The sequence below is a fragment of the Podarcis erhardii genome (genome assembly GCF_964252035.2).
Source record: "Podarcis erhardii genome assembly, chromosome: 9".
In the NCBI taxonomy this organism is placed as follows: domain Eukaryota; kingdom Metazoa; phylum Chordata; class Lepidosauria; order Squamata; family Lacertidae; genus Podarcis; species Podarcis erhardii.
The window spans coordinates 3,776,029-3,788,974 of record NC_138512.1 but is presented as its reverse complement, the minus strand read 5'-3'; the positions used below and the strand labels follow the sequence as shown (position 1 = coordinate 3,788,974).

At 44.2% G+C, this 12,946-nt stretch overlaps 1 protein-coding gene across 1 annotated transcript; it reads right to left on the bottom strand.

Moving 5' to 3' along the window:
* Nucleotides 1–4,011: 4,011 nt before the first annotated feature.
* LOC309350550 (vomeronasal type-2 receptor 26-like) lies at nt 4,012–12,431 on the bottom strand (the record flags this gene model as incomplete). The annotated part of the gene is made up of 6 exons (XM_081877517.1): nt 12,077–12,431; nt 10,473–10,764; nt 9,368–10,180; nt 8,374–8,601; nt 6,725–6,851; nt 4,012–4,910 (listed from the first exon to the last, which is right to left on the bottom strand). Exons 1-6 carry the CDS (start codon nt 12,301–12,303, stop codon nt 4,012–4,014), a joined length of 2,586 nt encoding a protein of 861 aa, XP_081733643.1. The 5' UTR covers nt 12,304–12,431.
* Nucleotides 12,432–12,946: the final 515 nt, after the last annotated feature.

Here is a 12,946-nt window from a genome sequence, read left to right as displayed (position 1 = left end):
CTGAAGCTGGTTCCGACCATGGACTCTCCTTCCTTGGAGATTTTAATGCAGAGTTTGGATGGCCATCTGTTGGGATTCTTCAGCTGAGATTCCTGCATTGCAGAGGGTTGGACTAGAGGACCTTGGGGTCCCTTTTCAAGTCTCCCATTCTATGATTCATTGGAGGTTTTTAAGAAGAGGTGGGAAAGTCAGGGATGGACAACAGCCAGATGTAGGAGTCCTAGCCTTGTATCCCAGGCATCCTAAGCCCTTTTAAAATGTGGGGGTTTTGGGGGTATTATTGGCTTGTTGTTTTTATTTTGATTATATATGTTGTGGTTTTATATTTTGATTTTGTTCTGTGAACAGCCTTGAGACCTCCAGGGATAGGGCGATATATAGATTCAGTACATCAATAAATAAAGGAATAAATATGAATAAATAAAAATCAATCAATGGAGAATGCTGAAAAATGCCATCCTCACTACTGTGAACGGGATACATGATGGTGAGATCTTGTTTCCTGGAGGCTGCTAGAGACAGAGACTGGTGGAGCCTGCGATGGGGAGGGTTTTCTCAAGCCCACCCTCTGGCCCCTTTGGCTGGGTCTGGGCTGCTTGATTCCTGCCTATCCCTTCTGGTTCTCCCCCGGAAGGGAAGTAGCTCCTTGGTGGCTTTGAAGCCACTTCAAGTGAATTTCCACCCCATCTTTGAAAGGCTTCTCCAACAGAGGGAAGCTCTCTGGGGTTGGTGGAGGGGAGAAAGGTTGCTCTGAGCCTTAGGCTCTCCCTTCCCCTTCGACATGTTCTGGGGAAGGAGAGCTTCTGTTGCACATGGAGCCAACTTGCTCCTCGTCTTTGAGCAGAAACTTCTCTACTCATAAACAAATTGTCTGCGCAGAAGCCAGGCTAGCATTTTAGCAGCTTTATTATTCTTTATCAATTTATTTATTCTTATTTATTTAATCTGATTCATAAAATCCATGCAGCACTTGATTAGGCCAATAACCCCTAAAGCACTTTATTTTAAGATAAGGCAGGACATTCAGAAAAAAGTTTACAAACTTACTTCAGAACATTAAAAAAAGGTAAAATAACAAAATTGTATCAGCTTCCTAAGAATCTGGGTGGATGCTATATTATTAAATTTATTTTAAAAAAAATATTTTTTATTAATTCTCCAAAGATATTCCAAAACACTTGTCTAAACACTAGAGTTGTTTTTTAAAACAACTAAATACATAATTGCTTCTTGACTTCGCACCCCTCCTTTTTTGATGTTTGTTTTATTACTACTTTTTATCACCTGTTTTTAAAAACATGTTTAAGTTATCTAAGCCCCGAAGTCGTATATCAGTAATCCTCTGCTTATATTTCAAATCCTGCCTTTGACTTCAGGTATGGATGTTAGTATGGCAGATAATATAACAATGGTCTCCATTCTTCCTTGAACAATTCTTCCTTATGTCCTCTTAGTTTCGCAGGGAATTTCTCCATTTCAGCCTCTTCCACCAGCTTCATAAGCCATTCCTCGTTGGTGGGGAATTCTTCTTTCCACTTCCGTGTGTATAAAGTCCTAGCTGCTGTTGTGGTTGCATTCAGAAAACCTAACTAACCACCGGTGCCAGTTTCTCATCTCCCTTTCCTGAGCAAGGTTCTGGACCAGATCCAGGCGCTTTTGAAAGAAACTGGTTTTCTGGATCCCTTTCAAGTGGGCTTTAGGCCAAGCAGGCTGGGAAGTGCTGGGACTGGCCAGTCATTGGGGCTGCCTAGTCAAGTTCTCCAGACCGGACTGCTCACTGCTGAGTCGCTCTGGCATGGGACTTGGCAACCATTTTCCCTCTGTCTTCTCTCTTAGGTTTCAGTCAGAGTCAGTCTGCCTCAGTTGTGAGCAGTGTGCAATCTCAGTCAAACTGTTTGGAAACATGGTGTTTAGGAAGAAGTTTATTTTAACTCAGTAAAGCTCTTATTCTTTCAATTGAAAACTCTGCATTATTAATTTACGCGTCAGATTAGGTCTGACGTCGTTTCCAGACGGTGTTAGTTGGGGAATGTTTTTCATTCCCGGGAGCCTTGAATGTGGGGTTCCACAGGGCTCAATCCTATCCACAGGGCACTGGCTCCCAGTGGAGTACAGGATAATAATAATAATGATTTATTATTTATATCCCGCCCACCTGGCTGGGCTTCCCCAGCCACCCTGGGTGGCTTCCAAAAAAACATTAAAATACTGTAATACACCAAACATTAAAAGCTTCCCTAAACAGGGCTGCCTTCAGATGTCTTCTAAAAGTCTGGTAGTTGAATAATAGTAATATGTAGGATCAGGTTCAAGGTGCTGGTTTTAACCTTTAAAGCCCTATACGGCCTAGCTTGGGACGAGCCTGGCAGCTGTCCAAAAATTAAGAGGAGGGAATGAAGGAGGTGAGGACAGGTGACCCCGCCTAGGCTGAAGTCACCCCCCCCCAATAATCACCCCAGGCCTCAAAACTGTCCAAAATTCCTTTTTTGTCTCCTAAAAAAGCCACAGCTAAAGTTTTCCTCTGTTTTCTCATAGGCAAACCGTGACTTTTATCAGTACAAGAGAGCTTCAAAAAAGGCTAATGAATAGGCTCTGTCATTGCCAAGAATACTCAGGCCTGAGAAGTGACTTTTATCTCATTCAGTTGCAACATCTTGGACATGCTGAACGCAAGGCTTCTCACTCCCTTTCCTGGGAAGGGTGCCAAGAGTCCAAGAGTCCCAAGACAGGAGCTTTCTGTTCATGCTCAGGGGAACTCGAGGCAGGACTCTGAAGGGGAGGAGAAAGGGGAGGGAACTGGAAGGGGAATATATGCTCTGTGCAAATGACTGTGAACCCGTGCTTGTTTGTGAACTATCACACTTGCTCCTTCTACCAGTTCATGGATGGTAGAAATAAAGCTTTTTCTCCGAAACTATTCCTTGAGTGTCTGTTGACTTCTCTGCAGTGGCTCCCCGTCTGTGGAATGCTCTCCCCAGGGAAGTTCACCTGGCACCTTCATTATGCACAGTTAGGCACCAAGCAAAAATGTTGCTTTTTAACCAGGCCTTTGGTTGATTGGAAGGACATCTTATGCCCTTTTAAAATGTGGGGTTTCAGGGGTTTGTTATTGGGTTGTTGTTTTAGACCTCCAGGTATATAGATATAGGGATATAGACCAATATATTTTAGGTCTTTAGACCTCCAGATTCAACAAACAAACAGTCAGCTCTCTCAGGACCTTTATTTATTAAATTTATAAAGCACCCTTCATTGGAATGCTACTGGTTGAATTGCTATAAGACTGAGAGTTTGGTAAGCTTTCCACTAGTTTTGAGTCATGAAAGTTGAAGCAGGATGCGATCTTGGCTAATTAATATAAATGCTTTATCAGTGGCTGTTCTGTGAATTATTTTTAGTTGCCCATCTGATCTTGGCTTTCCTCTATAAATGGGGGCCTGAATGGGACGAACCTGAGTTGGAGGAGGAGGCCTCTCGCTCTTCCTTCTTGACTGAGCATAAGGTTTGGCAGGCAGGGAATACAACTATTTGGCATCGCCTCATTGCTTCCCTCCAATGCTGAACTTGTTGCTGGCTCACTCACTCTGGTGATCCACTCAACATCAGTGCACAACGTGTCAGATCCAGGCCAAATCAAGAGAATTCATTTTACTCCAGTCAAGGCTATGCTTAAGGTCAGCGGCTACTCTTTGGAACAGGGAGCAGAGCTTACACGATACAGAAATTAAATCAACAGACTAAGGAGGATAATTTAAATCAATTTCTCAGTTTATTGATATACTAAGCTTGGGAGAATGAAATGATGTGAAGTGCACTTATAAATGATACAGCACACAAAGGATTTCCACCCATCTTACTGTTCATGTGAACAGGACTTCCTAAAACCCAGGCTAAGAATGAACACAATCTCTTTCAGAGATGGAGAATAAGCAACATAGATGAGTAGCTGTGTTTCCTTTATGCACTTCTGGACATCATGAACATGGACTATTTTAGGAATCAGATGTCCCCTTAATTCCTTGTTGTCAGGTGCTCCTTTGTGTTCAGATCAGGCCTCAGCACAATAATGTAGCACTTGGGAAGGAAGATGCAGCCCAGAAGCCCAGCGCTGGAGGCCAACATAGAGAAGATCTGCACGGCCACCATGTACTTGCCCTTGGTGCTCAGGTAGGTGGGCACAAAAGACACCCAAACACTGCAGAAGACCAGCATGCTGAAGGTGATCAGCTTGGCTTCGTTGAAGGAGCCAGGCAGCTTCCTGGCTAGGAAAGCCACTGTGAAGCAGGTGGCAGCCAAGAAGCCCAGGTAGCCGAGGGCAACGTAAAACATGGCCACAGACCCTTCGTTGCATTGCAGGATGATCTCTTCCACCTGGGAGCGCATGTCGGGCTCTGGGAATGGGGGAGAAGAGCCCAGCCAGATGGTGCAGATGAGAACTTGCCCCCCAGAACAGGAGATGACAATGGAGTTGGCCAGACTCTGGCCCAGCCATCTCCTCAGCCTGTTCCCGGGCTTTGTGGCCAGGAAGGCCAGCACCACCGTGATGGTCTTTGCCAAGACAGAAGAAACAGCAACTGAGAAGATGATGCTGAAGGCCGTTTGTCGGAGAAGGCAGGTCTCTTTCCTTGGGCGCCCGATGAAGAGGAAGGAGGACCAAAAGGAAAGCAGGAGGGAGACGAGCAGGATGTAGGACAGGTCCCGGTTGTTGGCTTTGACAATGGGAGTTTCCTTGTATTTAATGAAGATTCCCAACACAGTGTCTGCTGTTAAGGACAAGAAGAGGGCAATGGAAGCTAAAACCATTCCCAAATATTCTCCATAAGTCAGGAAGGTGGTAATCTTGGGGACACATTGATCTCTGTCCTTGTTTGAATGGTGATCTTCTGAGCATTTGGTGCAATGTTCTGCATCTGGGGAAGAGGAAAAGAGTGGCTGCAGCATCAGTTACATCCCTCATGATCTGTGCTCTATTAACATTGTGATCTAGGATAAACTGAGAGGCAGTGACCACTCCATTTCTGTTAACTGCATTGTTTGGATCCTGCCTAATCCTGAAGAAACACCTCTTTGTCTGAACCTTTTAAATGCAAACACTTTTCTGTTGCTTCCATGCAATGTGAAAAATTTGCTACTTTACAACATCTGTCCATTATTTATGAGAAATGCCTCACCATGGGACTGAAACTGCCTTGGTCGACCTGGTCAATGATCTCCAGTGGGCTAGGGACAAAGGTGAGAGCTGCTTCCTAGTTCTGCTGGATCTCTCAGCAGGCTTTGACACCATTGACCATAACATCCTTCTGGAGGGGCTGGGAGCTGGGGGCACTGTTATACAGTGGTTCCGCTCCTTTCTCCCAGGCCGTGTCCAGAAAGTAGTGTTGGGGGATGAGTGTTCAGACCCCTGGGCTCTCACTTGTGGGGTGCCTCAGGGTTCTGTCCTCTCCCCCATGCTTTTTAATATGTATATGAAGCCGCTGGGAGAAATGATCAGGGGGTTCGCGTTGGGTGTTCATCAGTATGCAGATGACACCCAGCTCTGCCTCTCTTTTAAATCAGAACCAGTGAAGGCAGTGAAGGTCCTGTGTGAGTGCCTGGAGGCGGTTGGAGGATGGATGGCGGCTAACAGATTGAAGTACTGTTTTGGGGGGACAGGGGGTGGGCGGGGGTAGGGGGACTCCCTGGTCCTGAATGGGGTAACTGTGCCCCTGAAGGACCAGGTGCGCAGCCTGGGAGTCATTTTGGACTCACAGCTGTCCATGGAGGCACAGGTCAATTCTGTGTCCAGGGTGGCTGTCTACCAACTCCATCTGGTATGCTGGCTGAGACCCTACCTGCCTGCGGACTGTCTCGCCAGAGTGGTGCATGCTCTAGTTATTGCCCGCTTGGACTACTGCAATGAGCTCTACATGGGGCTACCTTTAGAGGTGATCCAGAATGTGGCAGCTAGACTGGTGACTTGGAGTGGCCACTGGGACCATATAACACCGGTCCTGAGAGATCTGCATTGGCTCCCAGTACGTTTCCAAGCACAATTCGAAGTGTTGGTGCTGACCTTTAAAGCCCTAAATGGCCTCGGCCCAGTATACCTGAAGGAGCATCTACACCCCTATTGTTCAGCCAGGACACTGAGATCCAGCGCCGAGGGCCTTCTGGCGGTTCCCTCATTGCGAGAAATGAGGTTACAGGGAACCAGGCAGAGGGCCTTCTTGGTAGTGGCGCTTGCCCTGTGGAACGCCCTTCCATCAAATGTCAAGGAATTAAGCAGCTATCCTATTTTTAAAAGACATCTGAAGGCAGCCCTTTTTAGGGAAGTTTTTAATATTTAATGCTGTATTGTTTTTAACACTCGATTGGAAGCCACCCAGAGTGGTTGGGGAAACTCAGCTAAATGGGCAGGGTATAAATAATTTTTTATTATTATTATTATTATTATTATTATTATTATTATTATTATTATTGGTGTGACTTCATATAAAAAATCAAAAAGGAATGTTTGTGGGAATTTCTCTCATAGCTGCCCACTTTCAATCCCAGAGATTTCTTCCTTATGATCATTCTTTTCAACTCTCTTCCAGGATGTAATGAAGGTGATTAATCCTAAAGGAGTTGAGGAAGGAGCCACATTCCACAATGTCTGCAGAATTCTCACAAAAAGTGTACGAGACTGAATTTCTGCCCTGTGTTTACTCTCTCCAGAAATACCTTCCCCCTTGGAGTCACCCACCTTCCTGGGCGGAGAAGGTCCCTTCCGCACACCGAGCACAAGCATAGCAGCAAATGGGCTTTCCTTCTAGAACCACCTTGGCATATCCAGGTCGACATCTTTCTGTACACCTGGAACGAGGTACGGCCTAACCAGAAAGACAAGAAGGTGCAACAAAGAGGAACAGTTAGGAGTATTTGTTTTGGAAATGATCTATAATGAAATTAAGAAAGTCCTTAAGTGGACATTTGTAAAGAAACCGGAGGCTTTTCTCTTGGGCATGGTCGGCCAATTGGTACCAAGGAAAGATAGGACCTTTTTTATGTACGCAACCACAGCAGCGAGAGTTCTCCTGGCGAAGTATTGGAAGATGCAAGAATTACCTACTCTGGAAGAATGGCAGACGAGGGTGACTGAATTTATGGGACTGGCAGAGATGACCGGCGGAGTCCGTGATCAGAGGAGAGAGACAGTGGAAGAGGACTGGAAAAAATTTAAACTATATCTTAAGAACTGTTGCAAAATTTCGGACTGATAAAATGTTAAGGGTTAAGAAATAAAGAACTATAGCTGTAAATATTTAAGTTAAGAAAATTTTGAGGGAAATTGAATATTGAAAAGGAATGAAGGATTGCTAAAAACTTTTGAAACAGGGGTGCAGTGAAGGGGAGGCATGGGGAAGTCATGTGTTGTTTATTTGTGTGTTTTTTGTTTTATGAAAATTAATAAAAATTATTTTAAAAAAAAGGAGTATTTGTTTGTATGTAATTCACTCATGGAGTGAATTCAAACGGATCTCTGGAATGCAGCCTTTGACCCCCTCATCAGGGTCCTTTCAACCCCCCACTGACCATTGGGGTGACCAGAATATCTTGTTCTTTATAATTAGTTCAGGACAACTGAGGTTTGCACCACAGAACTCTGTTTCCTCTTCTCTGTTTACCTGCTTAATAAATCTTCACAGAAAATGGCAATGGAGTCTGAAATGTGATTTCCCCAAAGTTCAGGATTCGAATAATCTCTCAACCACTAATTAAGACACATTTAATATGACTTTTCCAAATAGTGGTTTCCCTCACTCTGTTCTTGAGGCATGCAAGGTTTCCTCTGGTCGCTGATCTATTTCCCTAGTTATTTCTAGTTCATATGCCATTCCTTAACATTAACCTTACTTTACAATAGGGTTTGGTTTTTTTTAACTTCTCTTCCTTCAACAACAGCTGTGCACTTCTCAATTCCTGCAGATACAATAGTTTAACATTTGCAACAGCTAGAAGTGAGCTTACTTTACAAATTAAAAAAATCCACAGTATATCAGTAATAATAATTTATAAAATAAATTGCTTTCCAGTGGTTCAATTTACTGGGGCTTTTCCTTTTCTTCTCATCTACGTAATCCTTTCTTTCAAAGATTCTGTCCAGAATTCTTAAATTCTCAGTCTGGCTCGGAAATAGATGTCTTCTCTGAGGACCTCTGGGCTCTAGCCTTTCTTTGAGCACCCCAAATTCCCCTCCTATCTCAGCTGCTGTGGAAAGAAGGAGTGGTGGTTGCAGCTGTTATTGATGGTCAAGACACCTTTGGTCAACCTGATATGGTCATTTTTCAGAGGATGTTTAAGAAAAAACATAATAAGCATCTCCTAGCCTTCTCCCTCTGTGATTCCTCCTACCTTATTGAATTCCTTGTTCCACTCAATGGCTTCTGGGTTAATGGTGAACTTTATGCCAGCAGACGTCTCTCTCCTTATATTCCCTATTTTCACAAGGTCACAAGACTTATTGGGAGACATTACCCAGTTCAAAATATCGAAGTCCGCTGGCAGCTTCCAGTTCTCATCCAAGCACAGCCTGCCTCTGGAAGTATTCAGACACCGGATTTCTCTTAAGAAAGGGTGAAGCTGGAATGACAAGGGAAAGCACCAGCACTGAGAAACTTGGAAGCCAAGATGGATATTTCAGTCCTACTCACTTCAACCTCTTCTGATTTGGGGCCTGCATGTATCTCATGTAGACGAATTCCTATTCAGCCATTTCTATTACTACAGACCCTACAAGGGCCCCAATTTCCAGGCATGTCCCTGATTCTTTATGTTGGGAGCTGCCCAGAGTGCTGAGGGAATCCAAAAAGATGTGTGTTGTATAAACAGTGCTATTTTTCTAGAAAAGAAGGTGCCAGAACTCACCATGAACACCTCCCTCTGAGAATGGCAATGGCACCCACCTGAGAGGTGCCAAAACTGAGTTCCAGCGAGTTGCCCCTTCAAAAAAAGCCCTGGCTATAAACAGTAAAATCATCGTTATGGAATGGGCCGTCTCTATTTTCATCAAAGAAATGTTGGCCGGTATGCTACTATTACTAATACTAATACAGTGGTACCTCAGGTTACATACGCTTCAGGTTACAGACTCTGTTAACCCCGAAATAGTGCTTCAGGTTAAGAACTTTGCTTCAGGATGAGAACAGAAATTGTGCTCTGGCAGCGCGCCGGCAGCAGGAGGCCCCATTAGCTAAAGTGGTGCTTCAGGTTAAGAACAGTTTCAGGTTAAGAACGGACATCCAGAACGAATTAAGATACTGTAGTAACTATGGTATTTTACAGATCTATCCCCAGTCAAGATCAACATCTGTGTGGACTGCAGGTCGCAAAAAGGGGAAGGAAATACCTGCCACGGCTGTAGCCTTTGGGGTCCCCATTGCTCTCCTTCCTCCACCATCAGCCTCCTCTGGGATCTCGATGAAAGCGAAGCATGCAAGGCCTGAGCCACAGCTTGAACATGGATGTAAGTGCCATAGCTGTCATAAGACAGGCCTCTCTCACGCTTCTCTTGCGGCAATGGCTGCAGTTTCTCCTCCTCTCTGCATCTTATCCTGCCTTTCACGGACAACAGATGCTTTGAATATGAACACTGAAAAGCTTTTTCCAAAAAATCTGGAAGAGGATTGGTCTGTGATTTGTAGTTGTCACCTTTGCTGCTCCTTATTCCAGTCTGAATTGCAAAGGACAGAGAACCATGGAAGTGCTGGAAGTGATTTGGAGGGAGGGAAAAGCCAATTCTGATTTCTAGCGAAGCTGTTGTGATCCAGACTTTCGCCCCTATTTCCTTCACATATAATGTGTGTATTACTATGAGTGGTATGATACCCGCTCCACTGGTTATATAGCAAACAAATACCCCAACTTCTCTCCATAGGAAAAAAGGTTTCACATACGTAATAAATTCTTGATTAAAGGTTTCTGGTATTCTTTTTGATAAAGCAATGCAGATCCCTTTGCTGAGCATCAGAGGTTTCACAGCACTCACAAATCTTTCTCCGCTGTCATTGTCTGGAGTGCAGAGGCCAATCCACGTCCATCCAAAATGCAGGAGCAATTCAACAATCCCCTGGTACTGACTTTCCTCTTTGGGAGTCATCCGGTAGACAAAAGGGAACAGGGTTTTAGCTTCGAGAACCTGGGCAGTGAAGCCATAATTGATCTAGGAAGGAAAGCAAAAGATCAGCAATTTTATGTTATTTCGGCATAACAGATATTTAATTATCTGAAATGACTGATATCTAAATCTCTGCTGGCTGAGGCTGATGGGAGTTTTAGTCTGAAACATCTGGAGGTGTCAAGTTGGTGAAGGCTCAGTTTTGAAAAAGGGATGTAGGATCCATAGCTCAGGATTTTCCCATTTTTAAAAATATCCCCACTTGACCCCTCCAAAGGGAAAATAGAAACTTATGCAGCTGAAATTCTCTTTCCCTCCATGCTCTCCCACTACTTACCTGTGGGATTTTGTAGATGCCTGACAAGGCTGAAATCACTCTTGAGATGACAGTATTGCCTCTTTCAAGAACAGCCAGCAGGTGATTCTGTTCTCCACAGTGATAATTGGGAATATGGCATCCACTGCCTGCAAGCAGCTCTAGCATGGCGTCCGAAGTCATCCTTGCATTGAAATAGTTCTCATAGATATTGTAGCCCAGGGTGATGTTGGGCAAGAGACTGAGATCCTGGTTGATCTCTTGGATGGTGAACAGGAAAGACAACATGTACCAGTAGATCCTAGTTCCCTCCCTGCAATAAATGAATCCTTTAAAAAGAGTGAAACTGATATTCATATGAATGTGGGTGGGGATGTTATATTATCCACAAAGATTAGTATTTATTTATCCTATTGCATTAATATCAAACCTTTTCCTGTCTAGCATAGAACAAAAATTTGGAAATCTCTGCTCCATGACCGGACCTTTGATGCAAACAGCACACAGAGCTGTTGAGCAGTGGAACAGACTCCCTCCGAAGGTGACCGTGTGTCATGGATGCTTCAGGTGAGATTCCTCCAGGTCCCTCCCAAGTCTGCAACTCTATGATTCTATTCTACTGTGTTCTATGCGTAAGAAATGAATGCAGCCCTCAAAATTTGTGATATACTGGGAAGTTGCTGCAAAGGCTGATTTTACTGCTTTTACCAAGGGGCTAGACTATAGGTATCATAGATGCTGTAGCCCAGGGTGATGTTGGGTAAGGGTTTCTTAAAACGCTTCTAACATTTTTTTAAAAATGACAGAAAGGGGAAAGTGCTGGGATTGGAGGAGGAAACCTTTAATGTAGCTGAGACAGATTTCCCCATGGTGGGCTGTAGGTCTCCTGTGGTATTGTATAAAGTGCTAAGGTTGTTCACAAATGATCTGTTAGAATAAATATAAAATAATCTTAGCAGCTTGGAAATTGCTTGAGTTTCATGCCACCCGCTGGGTTAGGAAACATCTCACTACTTAGAAATAAGGCCATTTGTGTATGTGAAAAAAGGAATAATTCCTTTTCACATTTTAGAAACCTTACTCCACAAACAAGGAAGTCTCCTGATTCATATTATTTTATTCATATTTTCAGGAAAAGTACATCTTTCCTGCTCTTCAGCCACCAAAGGTCACCTAGAGGATCTTAAAATTCCATTTGTAAAACTGTAACATTCCTTAATGACAGTTTATGAATTGTCAAAATGGAATAATATTGAATGAAACCTTTGAGCCTGGGAAATTGCCTGAGTTTCATGGCATCCTGCAGGTGGGGAAATTCAGTGCATCCTTTTGACCCCTGACCAGATTCATTGGCATCCTTGCATTCTACTAAAAGCAACACAGAATCAAAGGTAGGAGAGTGTTTCACTAAGGAAGACCCAGAGAACATGGAAACAGGAGAGGTTTGTGTGGAATCTTATACTAGACCCCCCAGCTCCCATCACCCCCAACCAGCAAGACCAATGGGCAGGGCAGGGTAGTCCTCCAATATCAGCCCTTAGCTCCCCAGCCTTGAGAAAGAAGCTATTTCCTTGATAAATAGGAACCACTAGAAGGACTGGAGGACCATGAAACTGTGTACATACTTTTCAATCCTGGCGAAGGGTGTCTGAGAAAAGACGTATGGAGTTTCCTTATAAAAGTTTTTGGGAGATATGATCCCACTGATGAGAAAGTGTCCAGGCCGGTAGTAATTGCGAGCATCCGTTTCATCCCTGACCAGATTCAAGGGGCATTTCGCCTTGTGGTTCCTGCAGACTCCAAAGGGCATCATGAGCAGCAGAAGCAGCAACAGAAGGAGCAGGGATCTCATTCTGGCTCTGCCTCCTCCTCCTCCTCTTACATGCCAAGGAGGCGAAGCAGAAGAACCCAAAGACTCTTGCAAGACCAGACTGGGTGGGCTTTGCCAGGCTTGGTGGTTTTCAACTATACCTTCGGAGCTAGGAAGCCCAAGGCAGGCACACCCCTCTTTCGCCAGCTCTGCATCTTGACTCAGTCTGTCTCCATCACAGGAAATATTATCTGCACTTTTTCTTTCCCAGACACAGCGCAATTAATATTGTCATGCTACTTTCTGAGGCTGATGTAATCTCCAGAAATATCTCCTGAGCTTTCAGAAGATGAGATGACTATAATTTTGAATATTCCAAGTGGAATAAGTTTCACCACAATAACTTTCTGAAGTCTTGAATGGCTCAAGTGGCAGGTGCAGAACTGGAGAAAAACATGTTGAACAGAAGTCAAGGGGTGTGTTTGGGAGTTGGAAGTTTGGCCTGAACTTTGTTCAAGACCACGAAAGAAGCAGCTGGATCCGACCATGGACGCTCCTTCCTTGGAGGTTTTTAAGCAGAGGTTGGGTGGCCATCTGTTGGGATTCTTCAGCTGAGATTCCTGCATTGCAGAGGGTTGGACCAGAGGACCTTGGGGTCCCTTTCCAAGTCTCCCATTCTATGATT